Genomic DNA, 21865 nt, shown 5'->3' with positions numbered 1-21865 from the left:
ACAATCATTCTCGGAAGAAATTAAATAGGGGAGATCATGCTGCCAGGATTCTCTCCACAGTTGTAATTTCCGCCTCCATTAGCTGCACTTTGTCTGTTCTATCTTACAGTCAGCCAGGTTCGGGGTTCTCATAAAATTTAAAGTGCACATACCTCGTTGAGACCCTGACGTCGGTTTGAATTCGAGCAGTTCCCTGTTGATGAAGAAGTGAATGGGCCCAGCCAATGACCTGATGGACTTGATCCCACGGTCCTTCTATATACCCATCAGCCCTCAACTTTGCCTACTCTATGCAGATTGTAGATTTGACTGACGTACCGATGGTAGTCCCAGTTGCATGCATGACGTACTTCAGCCCAGACTGCCGACACAGGCGCTGGATGGCGGCGATTTGTTGTGAGAAGGATGTCGATCCGTCTCCGATCTACAAGCATTCAATTCTTTGTTAGCAATCCAAGTGACGGGTCCTGAGAAGTGAGGATTGTAATACCGGAACCAGTGAGAAATCAGCGAGACAGCTCGTTGGAGCAGTAAGATTGGTGATGTTGACTGGCGCCGCGACGGAGGATACGGGGTTCATTGTTATGGATTATCTTAGAACAACGTAGACTTTGCTATGTCATTAATATAGTGGTTCTTAAAATCGATTTCAAAAAAAAAATAAAAATAAGAATAAAGAGGATAGAAGTAGTTCGGAGGGGCATGGTGCAAGAATCGACACTCATTGTGACGTCCGAAGCGTTGTTTTATGAGTGCGGCTCAGCCGGTGATATTGAGTTAGGGCTTTGCTGAAATGAGTCTTGGGACAAATCGTAAATATACCGTCATCAGCGACTAATAGTCACATTTATTCAATATATTAATCAAGTTACTGATGTCATATCTCTTTTTATATACCAATGTTCAATGGAGAGTGTTGCCTACGTAAAAGTAATAGGCACATCTAAGACGCTCAGCACAGTGCTGATTTACACCCAACCCGCGTAGATCGCTCATTTAGCAGCATCTGTGGGCACAGGACACTTGATGAGTGGTCCCTGAACATACTAAGAGTAATTCATGGTTCCGGTCATACTCGGTATAATACTCTTGTCTAGTTGGCTCATGCAATCGTTTAGCTTTGTGGTGAAGAATGATTTCAGCATATGTTTCCAGAAAGACCAGAAACGCAAATAGTACTAGTGGTACATTTTCCATTGACAAAATCAGAATACACAATACCGTCTAATAGAACTGATCCACACACTATCAGGATTAGGTCCGATAGCAGAGCCAAAAAGAGGAAGGAATGTTGTATAAATTGGGGTTCTCGACGTAAGAATTGTACACCTCTTATATCAACGAATCATAGGAAATTACATACAGCATATTATGCACTAGCTCCGACACCAATAGAAAAAGTTACTCATAATCTTCAAGCTAATTTCCTTTGAAGCCAAAAACGTAGTCCACGGAACATAGAAGCATACCGAAAGAAGATAAACAGACCTTGTGCCAAATGTTCAGCCATAGAAGCCAGAACCATGGGTCTAAAGCTAAAACTGAGAAAGATTACTAACAAACCCGACAAGATTGAGGAACAGCGCCTTTGCTCGATCGATATATCAGACATACATTCATCAGTCGGGTTAACCTTTCGGTTTAATCCAGTATCTTACTCAACACATTGGGCATGGCCTTTGGGGAGAAAATATAAACGTGAAAAACTCATACATTTGCAATTATGTTATTCGCAGCGAGCCTTGTTGAGTGGATTGTCCAGAGCTCAATGTTCAATGTACGATATACAAATAAACTAACTTCTACGGAGAATACCGTACGGCAGTACGATCAGACATGTAATACGATGTCATATAATAGGAGGAACTTCACAGCGGCTAGTTATTTTAGCTTATAGCTGACTTGTGATTAGAAAGGACTAGCTTCAGATGAGTCAATACGAAAGATGACCTTTGCCTACACGTCCATTGGCTGGCCGGAGAAGATGTGTCATTATTGGGGATATGCCTTTTAATACGAAAATTTGGAGATAAATAACGATGATTATTGAAAACTGTTATCCTCATTTCCCCCCTTTTTTTTATTTTATAAATGTAAAGAGCAGTTGGGTGGCAATTTGGCCTGAAAAGCCAGGCACAAAGCGGCGGACCTCCCCCACCCGCGCCGACGTCGGATTTGTCGCTTTTACTAATCAAGCCGAATTCTTCTTTCGATACTCCTCTTCTCCACGCTTCAGTCTTCGGTTTTTCTTTTCTTTTCTTGTTCGTGTTTCAATTAAATAAAACAGCAGCAGAAAATGCCGTCTTTTCCCGTCACAATCGACACGACGGCCGACTTTGGCGTCGGTTCTGCACCGTCGGCACGCAGCCTGCTCCTCGCACCCCCCTCCATCGCCGCCCACGAGGAGAAACTGCGAGCCCTTTTCACATCCTTCGACCGCTCGACCACCGACCTGCAGATGCTCGATCGCCTTTCAGCTGGCTTCGTTTCCCTTCCGCCCGCGACATACGATCTCGTCCTCGTTCTGACAGACACTGACGGCGCCCTGCACACCGAGGCGCTTCGATTGCTCAACCGAGATGTATTCACTGGCCTCATTCCGTCCATGAAGGCTGGTGCGAAGTTAAAACTACAGACTGGAGCGCTGGGTGAGTCTGATGCGCGTGAGGCTATACTGGCTGGGTTGGTTTTCAAAGACGGCGCTTTCGAGAAGCCGGCCTATGAAGGAGGCAGCGTCCCGCTCAAGTTTGGTATCAAGAGGAAGAATAAGGAAAAGAAGGAGAGCGGTGCTCAGAGTGTAGCCGCTGTTAATCAGAATGGCTCTGTTCAGATTAATATTAATGATGACGAGCTGATCGATGAGGACGATTTACTGTCGGATGAAGATATGAAGAGGCCCGTTCAGCAACGTAAGTCATTTATTCCTCTTGAGATCTAGAGGTTGTGAGATTGCAATTGCTAATTTAACACTCGATAGCCGAGAGATGCCAACCAGAAACTCAGAAGAAACGACGACGTCCCTGTAAAGATTGCACCTGCGGATTAGCCGCCGAACTCGAAGCCGAAGACCAAACGCGCCGTGAACAAGCAGACTCCGGCTTGAATGTGCTCAAGCTTCAATCCGCCGATCTCAACGACGAGATCGACTTTACCGTGCAAGGCAAAACGAGCTCGTGCAATAGCTGCTCTCTCGGCGATGCGTTCCGATGTTCCACTTGCCCATTCATCGGCTTGCCGGCATTCAAACCTGGAGAGGAAGTGAAGATCCTCAACGACATGGCACAACTGTAAGGCAATGGTAATGAATATTTATTTGTCATTTTGCGCGGGAAGGCGTTGATGTACTCGGTTTTCGTTGATTGTATATTCGTTTTCTGGCCTGGATCATAGATACCTCGTTGCACCTTTATCATGACTGAGACTGCATGGTTGTCTGCTATAGTTAGAATTAAAAAATTTTTAAATAATTTTTACAAACGAATCTCTAAGTTTGAGATAGAGGAGGGCCTGCTGTTATATATATCTGTCAGAAAAAATATCCAACCAAAACCACGAAAATAACATTTGGCTCCTTTGACAATATCTCACTCACGTCCATCAAAATTAACGATAAGATATCCGATAAGATAACTCCGATAAGCGGGGCCCGATATATAAAATTTTTTGGATATCGACAATCACACAGAGACACGCATACCGTCTATATACCCCCAATTTGAATCAGAGGCAATAAAACGGAGACAGGTTAAAATACCCTAATTTTTACTTCCACTTAATATTCGAAGCGTGTGAGACGTCCAATCTGCGCAACTCCATCTACAATTCGTGACGATACCAGTCCGGCGGGGCAGACAACAACCATCCATCTCCATACCCCGAAGAAACACAAAATGTCAACGTCAGACTCCCAACAACAGCAAAAGCTCGACCTCGCCATCACCATCCTTCTGCACACATGGCCGGCTCTAACGCTCGCCGTGCAATCATCCTGGGGCGGCGGCAACTCCTCCGACAAACGCGAGTGGCTCTGTGGCGCAATCTCCGAGATATTCGCGACACGCCCTGAAACCGACTCCTACGATATCGAAGACATCCTGATCCAGGTAATGAACGACGAGTTCGACGTTGCCGTCGATGACGGGTCGGCGGGCGCGGTGGCGGATCAGATCATGGCTGCTAAAGTGAAGATTGATCAACAAGATTATACGGAGGTGGATGCGATGTGGCTGGACTATAATGAGAAGATGGAGAGGAGGGGGGATGTGCAGCAGGGTTTGTTCAGGCAGGTTGAGACTAGGGAGGAGGATCAGGAGACCGATGAGGAGGAGGGCGAGAGTGAGGATGAGGATGATGAGATGGGAGAGGCGCCGCCGTTGGTGAGTAGGCAGCCTAGAGAGAGGGTTGAGCCAGAGGTTGATGAGGATGGGTTTACAAAGGTTGTTGGGAAGAAGAAGCGATGAGTTTGATAACATTTTGAACTAGAAGGGGGTTTTTGTCTATAGTTATGCTTTATATACGACTACAGGGATATATTGAGTGGTATAGAAAGCAATGGTGGTATTCGGCTATTTGGTCATAAATTCCAAAAGCAGATATTTTAGAGCAAGGTTCTATAAAAAATGCAGCGAATCGTTCATTTCGTATCCCCCGGCCTTATGCTTCATTCAGTCATCCAACGAGAGATATCCTGCCTTTCCATGTCATGATGTATATGTCGTCGTCAATATACTCCGTGTTTACATTATGCCGATTCCTCAGTGATCAGCTTGGTAATCATACCAATGGCAATAGTTTGTCCCTATAACAAATGTTAGGCTGCACCAGTCTTTGGGGTTGGAAAACTCACCTGGTCTCGCAACGTAAACCGACCGAGTTGGTTGTAATCTTCGAATCTTTCCACACACACTGCGCCGGCTGTTCCAGTGACTTGCAGCCGAGCAATGATTGTTTGACCCCTGCTGGCAAAAGCTGGGGGCCTCTTGCTCTTGCGGCCAGTGCCGGGCTCAAGCTTGTGCAACAGGGAGGCGAATGTGACCTCTTCAATGGCAGAGTGGACGTGTAGCACGCAGTTGAAACCGGCTGAGAGAATACTCTTCAGCTCAAGAATTCGAATCTTGGCCTCAAATTCAGATACGCAGTGAACAGGTCTCTTCGGCGAGCAAAGGACAAATCCGGGAAGAATATCTTCTTCTTCGATACCACGCAAGCGAATACGAACCTGGTCACCGCAGGTTGCCGTGGCAATTTCATCTTCGGTCTCGCCATAAAGAGCAGAAATCGAGATTTCGTCTCGGTTAGGCATCATGAGATAGTTGCTGGTCTTTTTAAGGACACCTGATTCAATACGGCCCTCAACCATAGTACCCATGTCACGGTACTTGGCACTAATAGGCATCATGAAAGGAGCATTGATCTTGCGTTCGGGCATCTTCATGTCGGTGAGATACTCAAGCAGCGAAGGCCCATCATACCACGGTGCAAGATCCTTGGGCACACGGTCTTTGACGCCGAGAGTGCGTTGTGCGGATATAGGCATGAACAAAAGGTCTGCCTTCTTATACCCGAGAGCTTCTAAGAATTTGGCAACCTTGGTAGTGCACTCGTCAAAGCGGGCTTTGCTCCACTCTACGGTAGGGTCGTCCATCTTGTTAACAGCGACGACGAGCTTCTGGACACCCGAGTTTCGCGCCAGTAGAGCATGCTCACGAGTCTGACCGCCTTTTTCAAATCCGGTTTCGTACTCGCCCTTACGAGCGGAGATGACGAGCACGCCGACATCTGCTTGGGAGGCACCTCCGATCATATGAGGTACAAACGATTTGTGTCCTGGGGCATCCAAGATGGTGAAGTGGCGCTCAATGGGGCCGTCAGGGGAATCGTGGGTCGTCTTAAAGAAGGCCCGTCCAACTTCGACAGTCTTACCCTTAGAACGTTCTTCGTTCGTCAAGTCCAACGCCCACGACAAGTACCAAGTCTCACGACCAGCTTCCTTGGCATCACGTTTGTATTTGTCCATCGTACGCTCATCAACCATACCGGTCACATACAAAATGGAACCTCCAAGAGTTGACTTTCCGGCATCGACGTGTCCAATGAATACAATGTTGACATGTTCACGCTTCTCACCGTAAATTTCCTTCAAGGTAGCCTCGTCCACATCGGCTTGTTGCTCACGGGCGACGGAATCGATATCTCGACCGACTTTCTTCTCTCCTCGCGCGGGGCTGCTTCGTCCTGGACTACTGCGACCCGATGAAGGGGCGCTCGCTGTTTTTCCAGTACTAGCGGCCTTTGCCTCTGCTTTTTTCTCTGTCTTTTCAATCGCCTTTGCGGCCGTCACCTTGTTGGCGGCTTCCGCAGCAGCTGGGCCCTTGCTATCGCCAGCAGCGGCAGCAGCAGGTTTTGCGGTGGCAGGTGTGCCAATGGAGAGGACTTTTGTTTTCGGTGCAGCGTTGGCAGCGCTCACATCGCCGCCGATTGAAAGGACTTTGGCCTTGGGAGGAGCAGAGGACTTCTCGGCTTTAGGAGCGGCGGGGGCGGGAGCGGGAGCAGGAGCCTGACGAGCTTGCTGTGGTTGCTGCTGCGAAGGTTGTTGCTGTGCGTATTGGTTGTATCCACCACCATAATTGTTGTTGTAAATCTGATTGAAGTTGCCTGGTTGCTGTGGCTGGCCGCCATACTGGTTGTAACCCTGCTGGCCATAGGCGGGGTAATAGCCTTGCTGCTGGCCGTATTGCTGGTATTGAGGGTATGCGCCTTGATTATATTGCTGGAACTGCTGGCCTGGCACGAATGCGGCAGCGCCGGGTTGGAATGAGGCAGCGCCTGGCTGGAATGACGCTGCTTGGGCTTGGAAGTTGCCGTTGTTCAGGTTCATGCCGTCGGTCTGTCTGGAGAGATCCTCCTCCCACGAGTCGGGAGTCTGGTCGGCCATGATGGTATCACAAAAACAGTAACAAAGAACAAGAGAGAATGGCGGAATACCAAAAGCCGACCACCAGAAGAAACACACGCGGATATGGTGTGGGGAGAGGTTGCAAAAAGAACGATTAAATTCTTATGAGGCTTGCACTGCGACACCCAATTTTCGGGAGGGGCGCCCTAGCCGGGTGCCTTAGTGCCTCGCTGCCTGATAATTGGGGCACGAATCTGCACAGCTGAGTCAGCGGGTGGGGCAAGGCTGTTGAATGCTATAGAAATTGTCGATGTTTGTTTTTATATTTTATATTGTTTACTGGCTGTGCTTGCTGGAAGAGGGCCTTTTTCTATTCTACTTTCCCAGCTTTCTGCCCAACATGCGACACGCAAACTTCTAGTGCCTGTTATTTGCCTCCCGTGCCTAAGTTATCCGCCAACTCATTAGCAATAACACATTATCAGTCTGGAATTGGCTTCAAATTGCCAATTATATTTTTAAATAATATCCGGAACGATTCATTGACGCCTAAGACGTGTACCCCAAGCCCTAGATTGCGTCACTGCAAGGTACAGCGGGGAGCTCTGCTAGTAGTAGTCACTAATCAGAGTGGCGGATATCAGCTATCGATAAACGCCAACCTTCTCTGTTATCCCTCTTCCCCCCTAAACACTCGGTTGTTTACACCACAGCACAATATCTGGCCGAGAATACTGGCTGGGACATTGCAAGATGGAGGTGTTCCTTTCAAAGGTGAGTTTTCGTCATCTATATCGCAAACAGGACGAGCAGGAGCTTACCGCCGCGTCAGGTCACCGGCCAGGCCATGAACTTTGCCATCAGGTAAACACGTTGCTGCCGTTCAATGCACCTGACTGCTAACTGACAGGCATAGGTCTGGCATCAGTATCACAGCAACATATGCAATTAATCAATCCTCAAGGCTACTCAAGGTCTGCAGTTCTAGCTTCTGTTAACGTGCGTCGACGTACTGATAAACGGCGATAGAATGTCAGTGGCGCGGACAGAGCCGAACTGCTTGCTCTGCAGGAGCGCCTCCAAAGTAAAATCAGGGTAACCAATTTGACACCTCTGTCGTAAATACTTATTAACCTATTCAGGTCATCTCACCAGCAATTGACATGATCGAGTTGATCGCCGCGCGGGGGAATACATCTTTAGAATCTGCTGTCTCTCTCACCAAGGCCCTCAGATACGATATCCAGTCATTAGCTAGCCGTTTAGAAAAAGCCGCCACTGCAGAAGAACTAGCTCGAAAAGGAGCAATTTCGTCAGCAGCACGATCTATGAATGAGGCTGAAATCAAGCTCATCATCCGAGAGATCAAACGGATACTGAACCGGATCGAAGATGCCGTGCCGTTGATGAATCTCGCGATTACTACATCCGGGGCAAGTTTGTCGACAACATTGCCGTCAACAATCTCGCCATCGCGTTTACTGCAAGCTAGCACTTTCCTTACGGCTTGCGACACACAGTACTCAATGACTCCTGCCACAGCAGTCCAAGTTGGTCCGACTTTTACGCTGTCCGTTTATATGCTATTTAGTGGGCATATTAGGCCTCATGATGAGGAAAGCGTCCGAGAAACAACGTGGAAAGAGGTGATGCACAAAGCACGTGTAAAAATAAGACGAGTTCCACTGGATGTGTTTATCGATACCTCAGACAGCCAGACTCGCAGGTCTCATCTGCCGGCTACAGCAAGAGCGGATGAATTTGCATATCAGATTTTAATTGTGGAAGACCTTGATGATGATAGAGTTCACAGCTTCGACGATGGTGCAGTGCGTCCGGGTCCCTATGAAGGTATCCACCTTGCTGGCATCCGAGAAATCATTCCAATCCACCAAATATCCAAAATATTCTACGCAGATACCGGCAAAGTGCTCAATATCGGAAGTGAAGGGGAGACAAATAATCCCGTGTTGTTGTTGAAAAGAGATATTAATGCTATACCCCCACGTCGCATGGTTGAGAGAGACGAAACATATTATACTGATCCAGAACTACCCATCCACAAAGACGAAGAACAGGATGAGCTTCAATCCCAGCTCGATGCCCAATTGAATAACGGAGCAGACAACGCAACCGAACAAGGCTATTGCGAATCGCTATCAGACCGACAGATACCGGACGCTTGGAAGCTCCCCCCGGGCCTAGATCCAGAATGGGTTGCCTTTGAGGTCTATCATGAGGAACAGGAAGACGACGATGAAGATGAAACCGAAGCTGAAGACGAAGCAGACACCAACACTACCATTAATCCGAAACGCATGGCCAACCTCACCATCAACGACAAGGAGAAACCACCCTCCTCCCCCTCACAGTCTCAACAAGTATCCTTCTCCTCAGTGCAGGAAATATCCACGTCCACCACATTCAATCCCCTATTCAACAACATCCGCACATCGCTTTCCCTCCTCGAAACACTCCTCCGCCTCACCTCTCTCCAACAATTCCAACAACAATCCCACCTCTCCATCACCGACGAGCTCCTCAATTTCTTCCTCGAAGAATCTTCCAGCACCGGCGCCGGCGGCGACGAGTATCACCGGCAACGCCTCCGCGCCGAGGCACGGCGGAAAGTAGGCTGGGATCCGTATGACGAGTCACCACTCAAGCGGCGCGGCGAAGACTACCAATACCAATACACCGACGAAGGGCACTGGACGCCGACCGGAACACCAGCGCGGTATGGGTATCGAGAGTCCAGCGTCGATCCCGTATCACCTAATGAGCCGAATCAGATACGATCTTCTCGATACCAGACGCCGGAATCATCCCCAGGTCTGCCGAGACAGTCGGCCCGTCCGCCGCTACTGGCAGGGGAGCGAAAGGTTGTGTCCTTCAAGGGATCGCCATTGTCGAAACGTCCAACGACGGCGAATACGGACGAGGGGCTTGGAACGAGTCCTGGAACGGGGGGTGAGTCGCGAGGTCAAAGCGCGTCATAGAAATGGGAAGTGATGATTTGGGACAAGACTTATAGACTTGAATTGACAGCGTTCAGCGTATTCAGATACCACTGGTAAAACGATCAGGTTACTAAGCGCATGTGCGGTTCAGCGTCATTACACCATAGTATATTCTTATTTGGTGGAAGTGGCAAGTAACATATTGCAAGAATAATTCCTAATAATCAACAAGAAAGAGCGAGAGAATCACGTCTGGCTCGGACTCCAATTAAACACCCGCTTGAAAGGAAACGAAAGGAAGTCTTTTTTAAAAAAGATGAGCGGAGAAAATAACTCATTATTCCCAATCCTCGTCGCTATCTTCAGCCTTGGAAGACACCTTTTCGCGCGGACTGGCAGGCGTCTGGCTCGTAGCGCCGCTGACGAGGTCATAGCTCGACTCGCTGTCTGGTTGGGAGTGTTGGTCGTTGGAATTACGAGGCTCGCTGGATTTCGTCGTAGGCTCGTTGGTAACGGTCAAATGCTGTGAAGATGCTGTGCCTTGCTTGTTGGTTTTCACTTGAGGGGTGGAAGGGTTTTCGGACTCGGAGTCAGAGTCTTCGTCCCAGCCAACTTCCTCTTCATCGGCGGCTGTATTGGCGCCTGTAAATAGCTGTTAGAAAATGTCCATTTTTCTCGTATGAATATCGCGAGCTCTTACCCTTCAGTAACTCCCTGCGCTTCTGCTCCTCTGTCTCGACCGCGAGTCGCAGGAAATAATAACGGGCCCAAAACTCGGCGTATTCAACAGACTCCGGGACGAGCTTCTCCATCGCTCTCCGCAGCTCGGGGTACTTCTCTAAATCCTTAGTAATATCATCTGTCTGTGAATCCACATTGAAATCATTCTTAAAAGCAGTCCACTGCTCGCTTTCCGGGTCTTTCTTCAGAGTCTCCAGGTTCGTATGGATCACATGCAACTGTGCCTCGAAACGGGTGGCGTGGAAGACTCGCTTGCCCTCTGCATCTTTGCTTTCGAATAAAATCTTATCGGAACCTTCCTCCGGCGGCGCGACACTCACGGCGTCGCGCAGGAAATTGCGAACATTCGTACCAAACCGAATCAGCGCCTCGTCCGCCGCATCTTCGGCCTTCTCCAGCTCTTTCAACCTCTTAGCAGCCTCGGTACGGAACCGTGAGATGAACCCTTCCCCCTCCTCTGTTTCTGTTGTTGTGTCCTCTCTTGCATCACCATCGCCTTCTTTTGTTGCTGTTGTCGGGGTGGGCGCATCATCATCGCCGTCCTTGGCGGTGGTGATAGACGACAGCGCCCCTCCCAGCGAGAGCCCACGAGTGCGCCCGACAATGCTTTCACGTAGATCAGTGAAGCCCTTGGTAGCCTCCTCGCTGACAGCAGCGTACTCCTGGCGGGCACCCTCGTAGTAACTCTCGCCCTGTTTACGGACATTGCTCCATAGCCCACCGATCTTGGTGCCCCAGGGGCTATTGGAAAACGCGCGAAAGGTCTCTTCGAATTCGGCGCCCAGATTGAGATTGCCGTTCTCAGCGGCGCTGCCGTCCTGTTGTTTCGTTGGCTCGCTGGAAGCTATGATCTCCTCCTGGATGTGGTCGTAGGCAAAATCCATGGTGAAGTGTTTGGGTTGGTCGTTAGAGTAAAGAGATTATGGTAACATAGATGCAGCGAGCAAGCGGGTAACTGGAAATGACCGACTTCTCCCCCCGATCATGTGTGGTGAAAGCAAGCATGGCCCGATGAGACATGAGATACGACAATCGGTTCTCCGCTGACAACTTTAGCGCCGCGGGAAACCCACTATCCACAGCTGGGCCAATGATAGTCCGTAGTTCACCCTACAGCTACCAGCCAATCAGACCGCCCGCTGTATTTACGATATCGTCGACATTCCAGTGTCTTCACTATACTTTTAACTATCTATCTATTATCATCAATTGTTTATTCTATTTTCTATGTGAATTGTCCTCAGGATACGGCTCCCCTACGCTATCCTGGCTCAGAGCCCACGGAGGCGGTGGAATGCTTTCCATTACGCTGTCTGTTAGGAAATCGCCTGCAGAAAGCAGCTTCCGAAAGGCCGGTCCCATATCAGCATCGCTGTTTTGCCTGTTGATCTTGTCTACAAGCTGTGATGACTCCACCAAGACAACGGATTCTTGTGGAGGCGGCATTGCCTCGTCTCTCGACCGTATCTCCTGGTTCCGAGCGACTGGTGATGATTCAGGAACCATTTGCGTTGATTTATCAACCTCGTCGCTCTGCGTCTCTGTTTGAGTATGAGGGCAAATAATGTCGGAATGCTGGTTCTTCAAAGGCGTCAAGAACTCTTTGCCTGCCGATGACTCCTTGAATGTCGAAGTTCGGGTTCCGGTCCCTTCTTGAGTGGGAAATAGCTCTGCCATCTTTTGTGTGTTTAGTATCGGCACAGGTTCCGTCGGGTATTGGGTATATAGAGCGGGTCGGCGATAATATAAAGATGCATCCGAGGGTAATGCAGTATCTGAAAAGATATTTTGGTTTATTTCAAGGTCGGTGCCAGAATTAGGCACGGGAGGGGGAAGGTCGTCAGAGTCATCACTGTTCGGAATACTCCGATCCTCTTCAAGGATATCTTTTTTGCTGCCTTTGGGGGTATGATCGTCGGCCGGGCTCGATGCTTGAGGGAGATTATCTTCGTCAAATTCTCCATAGTCCGTATCGGCGTCTGTTTCGTATACAACGGTTTTACGGAAGGACGACTGGGGAGGATGTGATGGATCTGTTTCGTCTATTCTTGGCACTGATGTATCCAGAGCAGCGTCCACAGCGTCATCCAAGGGTTTCCCATCGTGTCGTTTTATAGATTCACCGATATTATTCTCACTGGTGTCCGGAATTGGTGGATCTAATTCCGGCGATAGCGGTGATTGGGTCTTGCAAGGTTTATTCTCAGACTTATCCAGACTTAGATTCGACGGATTCGATGATAATGCTTCCAAAGGAAAACGGGGCACATGGTGCAGCTCGGGAGAGGCGAGCTGTCGAGGTGTTTCCGGGGTTTGGGAGGACGGTATTTCGAACATTCGTAATTTCTGTGGAGTTGTAGGGTTGATGTTGGCTGGGGGAGAGGCGCGATTTGTGGTTTGGCTAGGGGAATGTTTCGTAGAATGTGGTGATACCGCTGCAGAGTTCTCATTAAGCCTCCGCTTCTTCCCTGGAGTCGGTCCATCCTCTTCCTCCTCTTCCCTCTTCCCCATGTTGTCTTTGATGTCTTCACTATATCCATTCCCTGGGATTGCCGCTGGTTCATCATAAGACTGCAGGTCGTCGTCCGACTCTGGGAGAGGTATATACCGTCGGACAAAGTCCATCTGCGTGAGGGTTTTATTCCCATCTTTCCCCTTTTGCTGGTTCTTCCCAATCCTGCCCTTCAATCCAGTAGATTTTTTCGCACTGCTGTCGAATCCAACGGACCTTCGACTCTTAAACCTGGTGGAAGGTATGCTGTCCGGCAGGTGTACCCTTTTATATTTTTTCGTTGTAGATGTGCGTCGATTCGACGACGGGTTGTACTCAGTATCGTCATCACCATCATCCGAATCCTCCACCAAATCAATAACCTCAATATCACCCTTCTTCGATCGATCCCTGCCATTATCATCAAACTCCAACAGCCCAGCATCCGCATCCACCGGCTCGGCCTTTGGCACAATCTGAGTGAGAGTAATCTGACTATCCCAATCTCGAAAACTCCAAGCTCTGCGTGGTTTCACACTCGAAGCAAATGATGACGCTACCTCAGCATCTTCTGTCGTTCTTCTCGCCTTCGTTGTGGTTGCTGCAGCTCTTGTGTACGCGGCGCGTCTGGTTGCGGGTTCAACAGGAGTACTAGGCGGGTTTGGGGGGTTTCTGTGAACTGGTTCAGGTTGAGTTTTGCGATCCTCTTTTGACCCCATCTCAGTAATCGTTCATTTTAGCGTGTGAGGGCAACCGGTGATTGGCAGTTGGAGATGCGAAAACAGCGGCCTCGATGCCTTGATGTCGGCTTTTCGACATGGAAGACGCGTCTCGGGGACGCGTTTCCGGACACACCTTTCCGCTTTGGGGTATATTAATCGTACATCATTCACATCGGTCTACAAAATAAAGTGGTTTTATTTTCAATCATTCCAATATTCGCTATTATCACAAGGGTATACAACTATATACATATTTAACTCCAATCAGTCAGACATGAGCCAATCCGGTTCTGCATCCTCGTCCTCTGGGTCATGCGATAGCAAGGACACCTTCTCGATATCGCTATCTGAATCTCCTTCCACCTCTACTGGAGATGGAACACGAGATGCAGGTTTCGATTCAACTAGGGATATTGCTTCAACGCTCTCAGATGTAGGCACTAGCCAAGTAGATGTGTCGACCACGGCCGATACATCGTTCGAAAACTGTCGACCATCATCTACTGGCGCGTTGTTCTCTTGGGCTGTCTCTTTAACCTGAGGGTCTCTCTTTGAAGCTTTTGTTGAATCGCTAGGTCGGTCGGAGACAGTACCAGACTTTTTCGTATTCGGAATAACAGTCAACTGATAGCGAGGGACATTACTCTTCGGCTTCATCAGCGTGGAAGTGGGCTGTATGATGGCGTCGACTGGAGCAGGTTCCAGCGCATCATCATTCTCAGATTCAGCCATAAAGCCTCCGCCGTCGATTTCCTCGTCGTCTCGGATGAAGCCGCCCCCATCACCGGCTGGAATATCCCCAGTATTGGTATTAGGAGCAAATTTCTCGTCACGAGAAAGGCTAGTAGGCTGTGCAATTCCCTTGTCTGAATCCGGTAGAAATCCACCTCCTTCAGACCCCGGCTCGTCGGTCTCACCATCATAATCATCATCTGAATGCTGCACATTCTCTACATCTTCCGACTCTTCTCCTTCGAACACGTAGCGCTTGACCTTTTCTGCAATTCTCAACTTAAGCAAGAAAAGCTTCCATAACCGCAATGCTTCCTGAGACTTCCTTTCCTCCTCCGCCTCGGCCTTTTCGTCCTCCATACACCGAATAACTTCCTCTAGTGCTTCTCTATATTCACAAGCGACAATAATGCCATTGAAAACTCCGATTCCACGAGAACCGTTAAATTTGAAGCCCGTTACGGCTTCTGCATAGTCAATACCGAGGACACGCGCTGCTTGAATCGCCGCAGGATGTTTTAGATGGAAACCGCCAGATGGTATCATAGTAGGCACGTAGATATCTAGATTACCGAAGGCGTTTTTTGGAATTCGGCCTTTGACTACTGGCGGTGGTCGGTAGATCTCAGTTTGATGTATGGCATATAGAGGATACTCCTTAGCCGCCGTATTGTCAAATTCGCCCTCCAGTTCGTTTTTGGGTGTGCGTGCTGTCGCGCGTTTAAGAGGTTGTTCTCCCAACTTGATGTCCCTCCCATGTCGATACCATCCATCTGCACTTCTAACGACGTGAACATCAGCTCGTCGATAGACAGGCTCCAGAATCCGCTGCTTAGAGCCTGGCTTGGTCACTTCAACTTGACCCGTTACTCTTTTCGGATGAATCACTTGATTCTGTCGAAGATGTCTCTCCAGTGCATAAATGGGATGGTCTTTGAAATCTTGTATATTCTTTGGCATTGGTTCTGCTGCAGATTTGGCCGTGAGTTCGCTCAACTCCACCTCGTCGCGGTCTTCCAGAAACGGTTTCTCAAAATGGCCCATAACTGTCGCCCACCACCGTTCGCCATGCTTGGTGCTTTCCACGCGTGTTTTGCGAGTCTTCGCATTGAAAGCTTTGGCGTACCGCCTAGTTACGTCTCTTGCCGATGCATCTTCTTCAAAGGCTACTACGTAAGACATGTTGTTGAGTCTGTCACTTGTAGGAGGCTCAAATCTGGTATGCTTTGCAACGGATTTTGTAACTAGTGGATCTACAGGGACCCATTTTTGAACTGCCTCGTTGAAGGCCTCGACCCAGAAGATCGGGTAAGAGGAAGAAGCAAAGTGTCGTGGGCGTTCTATTAATGTCAATATATGTTGATTTCTGAAATAAAGTGGCTTACCAGTATAGGATGACGATGATGGCACGGTTTTCTTAAATTGAGGCTGTGAGAGTCTTTTTGTTCTGTTAGGCTGAAGGCCGGATAGATCATCGCTGGAACTGGCATGATCATCGGAGGATATGACTATATATTGTCGTTTTGGCTTTTCAGGAACCAGTTCATTGGCTACTCCCGAAAAAGGCAAGGCTTGTATGGAACACACCAAACGAGCCTCAACAGCTGCTGATCGTAGGAGAGCGCAGAATAATTGAGCGCCAAAATCACGAGAACCCTCCAGTTTCCGCGCTTGTGTGCGATAGTCTTCGCGAGACAGAAACATCTCTGCTTCGCGCATGATTGCTTCTGCCCTGTCCCGGCAGTCTTGTGCATCTACCCAGTGCGGCCGTCTTAGACCGGGAGCTGTTACCTTGAACCTCCTCGCAAAGGCCTCGCTAGCTTGCTTGAGGCCGTCTATAAATGTTGTCGAGCGATTGAACTGCAGCATTGTCTCCCGAGGATTCAGATTTCCAATGACCTTTCTAGTCAACATCTGTTTAAGAAACGTTTGAATCTCATCGTCATTACACCATATATTCCGAATGGAAACATGGCTTAATAGACAAAGAACGTGGACTTTATGAATGACCAATCGTAAACTCTTCTCACTGGCCCCGACTGGTTTGCGTCTTTTAACAGTAGCTTTTGGCTTGTCGTCGGACTTATCAAGTGTGATTTGCAACCCCTCGTTGGTTACTGCGTTATTATTTGTTTGCGTGCCTGTGCCTGGCTCCGGAATAACGATATCTTCCCACTCCATGTCCGACTCGTCGGAGGATGTATCCAAATCATAAGTGGTCTGCACTTGCCTTGTACTGACTCCTTCTGCCGGCGCAGGTACAGCGTCTTCAGTACCGGCCGATTGGACATTCGACCTTTCCCCAACCTTGCGCCGCTTCAACGGCCTATCAGTCTGTGGCTCTTTGGCAGCTCGCTCATCCGCTTCAGCAAGCATGTCCCGATACACTTGCGGAATATCATCATTGCGACCACGAGCAGATGGGCGTTGACGTCCACCTCCAGATGTGGTTGTGCGCCGAGGCATGATGCCGAATCAGCTGGGATGGTTTTCAGCCCAGGCAGTGGCTACGTATCTCTCATTTTCTGGTTGGAGCACGTGCAACCCGTATATACCGCTTTTAGTCTCCTCTTCTCTACTAAGATGAAGAAAGCGTTTTAATATAATTGTTGGAAAGCGTGTTGTGATAATTATTGAATATTGATAAGCAATGGGAGGAGGGATGCATCGGAACGACGATCTTCCATGCCGCAACCAATCACCACAACGCAGGACATGACTCATCACCACCTTGTCTTTTGCTCTATATTCAACATCTTCAAAGCTTAAGAATGTTAAGAATTCTCGTATGAGCATTGTAACTGATTTGTTTGATGTCTCTGCGCATACACGCTCTATGGCTAACCCTAGATGACGTCATACACGACACTAATTCCAGGAATCAACAACATTATACTAATAATTATCAATGGCATTAGAAAATACTAGTATAGATTTTTTTCATATCCTGATACTATAGGACAAATATAGAATACTTATAGATCAAATAATCATCAGTTGTGCAAATAGAAAATGGGATGCACAAGCCAATTATACTCGAATATTGCAATGCTCCGACATCACCATGACATCAATTGATGATTGACATCACCAGGCTGAATTATGCAATTGTTTTCCAACAACAACAATCACAACCACAACAACGATGAAATTTCTCTTTTCTTCTGTAACTAACACTACAACATGCTGTCTCGTTCAATCCGGCAAAAACGCCCCCAATACGTAGGCTCCGTTCTGTTGGCGTCCACGCAGCGTCGTCTACTGGCGGAAGTCGCAAGCGCTGGGTCTCTGCCAAGCGTAGGTTCACTAAATTCAGTTCCTTAAACTAGTCCGATAGAACTCATCGGCATGCAGGGAGATGATGAACCTTTCACAGTATCAATTCCCGATGATTCCTACGACACTTACAACATCGATCCGCCTCCGTACACTCTCGAGACCACCAAGAATCAACTACGGCAGCTTTACAAAGACATGACAGTAATCCGGTACATACGACCCCGTTACTTTATATATATATATATTAACAGCATTGATCTTTGTATCTAGGAGACTAGAATTAACAGCAGACAGCCTCTACAAGGAGCGGAAAATCCGTGGTTTCTGCCATCTGTCTACTGGCCAAGAAGCTGTTTCTGTCGGCATCGAGCACTCTATTACCAAAGATGATCCTCTGATTACAGCATACCGTAGCCATGGCTTTACATACATGCGCGGCGGTACTCTACGCTCAATTTTCGGTGAATTACTCGGCAAGCAACAGGGGATATCATACGGAAAAGGCGGATCCATGCATATGTTTGCCAAAGGCTTTTATGGTGGAAATGGGATTGTTGGTGCGCATGTTCCCGTTGGCGCTGGCATAGGGCTCGCGCAGCAATATAGCGGGAAAAAGACAATGACGTTGGATATTTACGGAGACGGGGCTGCTAATCAAGGACAGGTGCATGAGGCGTTTAATATGGCCAAGTTGTGGAATTTGCCGATTCTGTTTGGATGTGAAAGTACGTCTCCTGCACGAATTTCTTGTTTCCGTAGACGTGGCTTGCTAACAGTTTGATAGATAATCAATATGGAATGGGCACGTCTACCGAGAGGGCATCTGCCATGACGGACTATTACAAACGGGGCCAATACTTCCCGGGTATCAGGATTAATGGAATGGACATTCTTGCTGTGATGGCCGCGGTTAAATATGCCCGTCAATTGATTACCGGCGAAGACGGCGACCATCAAGGCCCAATACTTTATGAATATGTCACGTATCGCTACGCAGGCCATAGCATGTCCGATCCCGGTATTGCGTATCGAACACGCGAGGAGCTTCAGGAGAAACGAAAGGAAGATCCAATCACTACGTTGAAGAAGAAACTGCTTGAGTTGGAGGTCAATACGGAAGATGAGATTAAAGTGATAGAAAAGGAAATAAGAAATCAGGTGAATCAGGAAGTTGAAGCTGCGAAAAAGATGGATGACCCGCCACCAACACCAAAAACCCTATTTCAGGATATTTATGTGCGAGGAACAGAGCCGGGTTCTATGAGAGGGAGAACCGCTTGGGAGACATATCAATATGCGGTATAATACATGCTATAAAAGTGGCTACGCGGTATGTTTGATGCAATAAAAGATTGGGTTCCGTTTAAACAAACGCTTGTTTACCCAGAGACGGGGTAGTGGTAAAGAAATTGCTGGCCAGAAGTTATATTTGGTTACAGGATTGATTCAATACATTACTGGCGTGGGTGAGCTAGAATCGAATCTGGGTGTTTTCAAGTTTCACCCTCACAGCCAAGCCACGTACCGTAAAGTATCTGCACATAGTTACTGGAAATAATGCTATGTATGAATGATAGAGTTCCGACAATACAAGACATCTGCCTCACAGTGGTGGTAATTGAAATTCAATGTTTAATTTGTCTGGATAACCACAGGCGATAATAAATATATCCATTAGAAGCACAGTATGTATTTGTGATTGTTTTAACTCTTCACTCACAAGGTCTTAATGTCGCAAATGATATTTACCACCTTCCCACTTCCATAGATACGACATTGGCGCATCATTCAACCATTTCACCTCAGAAAACAATGCTTTGATTGGGTTAAGATTAGGTAAGTACGGTGGTAAGCAGACTGATTTGTCTCCTGGGCCTACTTCTCACGCTATGAAAAGATGCATGGCCCATAAAATGGATCAATTTTGGCTCTAGTGCGTGACATATCTTGGTATCTCATGCTTTCTAACGGGTTTAATTGCAGTCTGTAGGCGTCTGCGAGCTGACCTAACGATGGTGACTACTATACAGACTCCAAATATTCCAAGTAGCAACCAAAGTCGCTTATATATCCAGGCAACAAAAGCAACGTCCTTTCCATGCCATGAGCCTCCAGGACGATGACCAAAAAATTGGTAATTACTGTCTGAGTAAAACATAGACGGAAGTACGGCAATGTCAGTAAGATGGCAAAATCGGCGCTTGACTTTGCATCCCGACCCATTGTACCAATTTCCCGCAGTGAGCGTGGCATCATTGCTAATGTAGGTGTTTGCCATTCCTGCGCGAAACCATGTACCCAAAATATTGTTGACAAACATTGGTCCAGTGCTCCAAAAGACCGTTATATATTTGGATAGGTAGAACCTGTTATGACTCTCTAGACTTTCGACCAACAGTCTCATGAACGGATGTCCGGGGGAAGCAGCCATAACATCGTTACTCACGCCCATTGGCTGTGTTCTTGGGAACCATGCCGGGAAATCCAAGAGTCCGTCAAGTGGTCTGCGGCAGCTCACATCCAGGTCAATATAGACTCCTCCATAACGCCAGAGCAAGAAATATTTCAGAGCATCAATTCTCTGTATGGAGTAGGTGTAGCCGTCATATGTTGGGAGAAACCAACCAAATTCTTGTTGAATGAAGATTCGTGCTGCAGTTCTGTCCCAAAGATTTATTGTATAGTTTGGGTTGTGGTGTTGGCAAAGATCCCTTGCTCCCTGCCATATTTCCGGAATTTCTTCGTCGTCTCCATCAAGCATCCATATTTGGTGAATAATACGCGGAATCGTGGCCGTTTGACTGGGCGGTTGGTCGTACACCAGAGGTTGTTGGTTCAGGACTGAGACATTGAGAGCCTTAGTATAATCGTCACCAAAGTCGTCAAAGGTAATGAGAAGCGAGTCAATGGTTGATTGGAAAATTAATTGTCGTTGTACAACAGTGAACACGAGAACTGAAGTAGCAAAGAGGAAAATTATAAGTTGAACTCTGAAAATCTTTCGGGACTTCCTAGTCAACATTTTTGAAGGATAGCATAATGAAGGGACCGGTACCGACAAATGGTAGACGCACCTGATAATAAAATTCTACTGGGGAGGCAGGTTTTTATAATAAAGTGGTCATTAGTAGGGGTCCGCTCCTGCCACGCCTCTAAGCAAAATTTGGAAGTAAAATTTACATGTGGATTGGACATTTTGATTTTAGTAGTACTTTTGAAGAACAGGCCAGGTATTTGTTTAATACACTAAACAGAACGAAAATAACATGGTACATAATCTGCAATACTCGTATGTATCATCTTTGTCAACAGGTATTAAGAAAAATCTTTTATTGCGTCCCAACTGAAGATAATCTTATGCGCGCACTTGACGAGAGAAGAGTCTATGTTGCCGGTGGGCGCAGTCGCGTTGGCTCAGCCACCTAGCCCTGTTTTCGCGCTCTATCCAGGCTCAAGTATGGCTCATCTGATTCAGAATTTTGCTAGCCAAGAAATGCCCAGGCAGAAATTCAACCAGCAGCCATTGAAAGACGGTATGCCGAGAATATAGTACCCTAGCCCCAACCCACCCCCTATAGCCTATCCTATCTGTTAGGCGCTTGAACGACAGATTATTTCCTATTTTGAGGGTCGGAGGCTTGACAAATAAAATTACAGGAATATATACAGACTATCATTCCAGTTCTCGATTTAAACGTGGTAGTGGCCTTCTTGTTGCTCAACTTGAAGTCTTGAACTAAGGCAAAGCCCTGGTTAAATTTTAGGGTTTCTGCTAGAACAGACGTCGGCCCCTCTCCGATCCGTTTTCACCTCTCGATTTTCACCCTCTTTAATTGCCGAGCCTGTTAGGTACGGCTCAGCACAACAAAACGAAAAGGCCCTTAGAGGCTATAGTTTACGTACAGTGAGTGGGGTTGCAGAATTATTAACCTGTTTAGGAATATGTGCTGGGATTAGCCTGTCGCCTTGGTGCCCTGATAAAGGCAAAAGAAATAATCCAGCGGTGGCATTACTACAGTCTTTACGCCACATAGTTATTAGGGAC

General features: G+C 47.7%; 10 protein-coding genes across 10 annotated transcripts; 4 read left to right on the top strand and 6 right to left on the bottom strand.

Moving 5' to 3' along the window:
- Positions 1-34: 34 nt before the first annotated feature.
- BGW36DRAFT_401831 (YkoF-like protein) lies at positions 35-580 on the bottom strand (the record flags this gene model as incomplete). The annotated part of the gene is made up of 4 exons (XM_046218791.1): positions 35-98; positions 153-255; positions 319-424; positions 491-580. The coding sequence occupies 4 exons, from the start codon at positions 578-580 to the stop codon at positions 35-37; spliced, it is 363 nt and encodes a 120-aa protein (XP_046065825.1).
- Positions 581-2004: 1424 nt separating this feature from the next.
- On the top strand, positions 2005-3481 carry BGW36DRAFT_390914 (Fe-S cluster assembly protein dre2). Its single transcript, XM_046217543.1, has 2 exons — positions 2005-2909; positions 2978-3481. The coding sequence occupies exons 1-2, from the start codon at positions 2297-2299 to the stop codon at positions 3289-3291; spliced, it is 927 nt and encodes a 308-aa protein (XP_046065824.1). The 5' UTR covers positions 2005-2296; the 3' UTR covers positions 3292-3481.
- A 409-nt stretch (positions 3482-3890) lies between these two features.
- Positions 3891-4460, top strand: BGW36DRAFT_308429 (Pre-rRNA-processing protein TSR2-domain-containing protein; the record flags this gene model as incomplete). Its single annotated transcript, XM_046212327.1, has 1 exon — positions 3891-4460. The coding sequence occupies one exon, from the start codon at positions 3891-3893 to the stop codon at positions 4458-4460; it is 570 nt and encodes a 189-aa protein (XP_046065823.1).
- A 281-nt stretch (positions 4461-4741) lies between these two features.
- BGW36DRAFT_308009 (P-loop containing nucleoside triphosphate hydrolase protein) lies at positions 4742-6934 on the bottom strand (the record flags this gene model as incomplete). Its single annotated transcript, XM_046212295.1, has 2 exons — positions 4742-4798; positions 4847-6934. The coding sequence occupies 2 exons, from the start codon at positions 6932-6934 to the stop codon at positions 4742-4744; spliced, it is 2145 nt and encodes a 714-aa protein (XP_046065822.1).
- Positions 6935-7506: 572 nt separating this feature from the next.
- Positions 7507-10033, top strand: BGW36DRAFT_71451 (RanGTP-binding protein-domain-containing protein). Its single transcript, XM_046222535.1, has 5 exons — positions 7507-7669; positions 7728-7759; positions 7812-7869; positions 7925-7990; positions 8038-10033. The coding sequence occupies exons 1-5, from the start codon at positions 7649-7651 to the stop codon at positions 9892-9894; spliced, it is 2034 nt and encodes a 677-aa protein (XP_046065821.1). The 5' UTR covers positions 7507-7648; the 3' UTR covers positions 9895-10033.
- A 159-nt stretch (positions 10034-10192) lies between these two features.
- On the bottom strand, positions 10193-11480 carry BGW36DRAFT_365234 (BSD domain protein; the record flags this gene model as incomplete). The annotated part of the gene is made up of 2 exons (XM_046214631.1): positions 10193-10497; positions 10556-11480. The coding sequence occupies 2 exons, from the start codon at positions 11478-11480 to the stop codon at positions 10193-10195; spliced, it is 1230 nt and encodes a 409-aa protein (XP_046065820.1).
- Positions 11481-11705: 225 nt separating this feature from the next.
- BGW36DRAFT_390909 (uncharacterized protein) lies at positions 11706-13865 on the bottom strand. Its single transcript, XM_046217542.1, has one exon. The coding sequence runs from the start codon at positions 13804-13806 to the stop codon at positions 11815-11817; it is 1992 nt and encodes a 663-aa protein (XP_046065819.1). The 5' UTR covers positions 13807-13865; the 3' UTR covers positions 11706-11814.
- Positions 13866-14002: 137 nt separating this feature from the next.
- Positions 14003-17224, bottom strand: BGW36DRAFT_390908 (uncharacterized protein). The gene has a single exon (XM_046217541.1). It carries the CDS (start codon positions 17005-17007, stop codon positions 14074-14076), a length of 2934 nt encoding a protein of 977 aa, XP_046065818.1. The 5' UTR covers positions 17008-17224; the 3' UTR covers positions 14003-14073.
- Positions 17225-17889: 665 nt separating this feature from the next.
- On the top strand, positions 17890-19125 carry BGW36DRAFT_308719 (putative pyruvate dehydrogenase; the record flags this gene model as incomplete). Its single annotated transcript, XM_046212354.1, has 3 exons — positions 17890-18029; positions 18091-18545; positions 18605-19125. 3 exons carry the CDS (start codon positions 17890-17892, stop codon positions 19123-19125), a joined length of 1116 nt encoding a protein of 371 aa, XP_046065817.1.
- Positions 19126-19882: 757 nt separating this feature from the next.
- BGW36DRAFT_273265 (nucleotide-diphospho-sugar transferase) lies at positions 19883-20788 on the bottom strand (the record flags this gene model as incomplete). Its single annotated transcript, XM_046210165.1, has 1 exon — positions 19883-20788. A coding segment is annotated over one exon (906 nt), but the record flags the coding sequence as incomplete, so codon positions are not given.
- Between the last annotated feature and the right edge of the window lie 1077 nt (positions 20789-21865).

This window comes from Talaromyces proteolyticus (genome assembly GCF_021365285.1).
Source record: "Talaromyces proteolyticus strain PMI_201 chromosome Unknown BGW36scaffold_15, whole genome shotgun sequence".
Taxonomy (NCBI): domain Eukaryota; kingdom Fungi; phylum Ascomycota; class Eurotiomycetes; order Eurotiales; family Trichocomaceae; genus Talaromyces; species Talaromyces proteolyticus.
Note: the sequence above shows the minus strand (reverse complement) of the source record. Positions and strands in the feature narration are given on the sequence as shown.

Bases quoted from the DNA above. Each gene is read 5' to 3' on its own strand.
- BGW36DRAFT_390914 (XM_046217543.1), top strand. From the start codon at position 2,297: ATGCCGTCTTTTCCCGTCACAATCGACACGACGGCCGACTTTGGCGTC. The intron at 2,910-2,977 runs GTAAGTCATTTA...AACACTCGATAG, and splicing joins GAAGAGGCCCGTTCAGCAAC to CCGAGAGATGCCAACCAGAA.
- BGW36DRAFT_71451 (XM_046222535.1), top strand. From the start codon at position 7,649: ATGGAGGTGTTCCTTTCAAAG. The intron at 7,670-7,727 runs GTGAGTTTTCGT...CCGCCGCGTCAG, and splicing joins TGGAGGTGTTCCTTTCAAAG to GTCACCGGCCAGGCCATGAA. The intron at 7,870-7,924 runs GTCTGCAGTTCT...AAACGGCGATAG, and splicing joins AATCCTCAAGGCTACTCAAG to AATGTCAGTGGCGCGGACAG.
- BGW36DRAFT_390909 (XM_046217542.1), bottom strand. From the start codon at position 13,806: ATGGGGTCAAAAGAGGATCGCAAAACTCAACCTGAACCAGTTCACAGA.
- BGW36DRAFT_390908 (XM_046217541.1), bottom strand. From the start codon at position 17,007: ATGCCTCGGCGCACAACCACATCTGGAGGTGGACGTCAACGCCCATCT.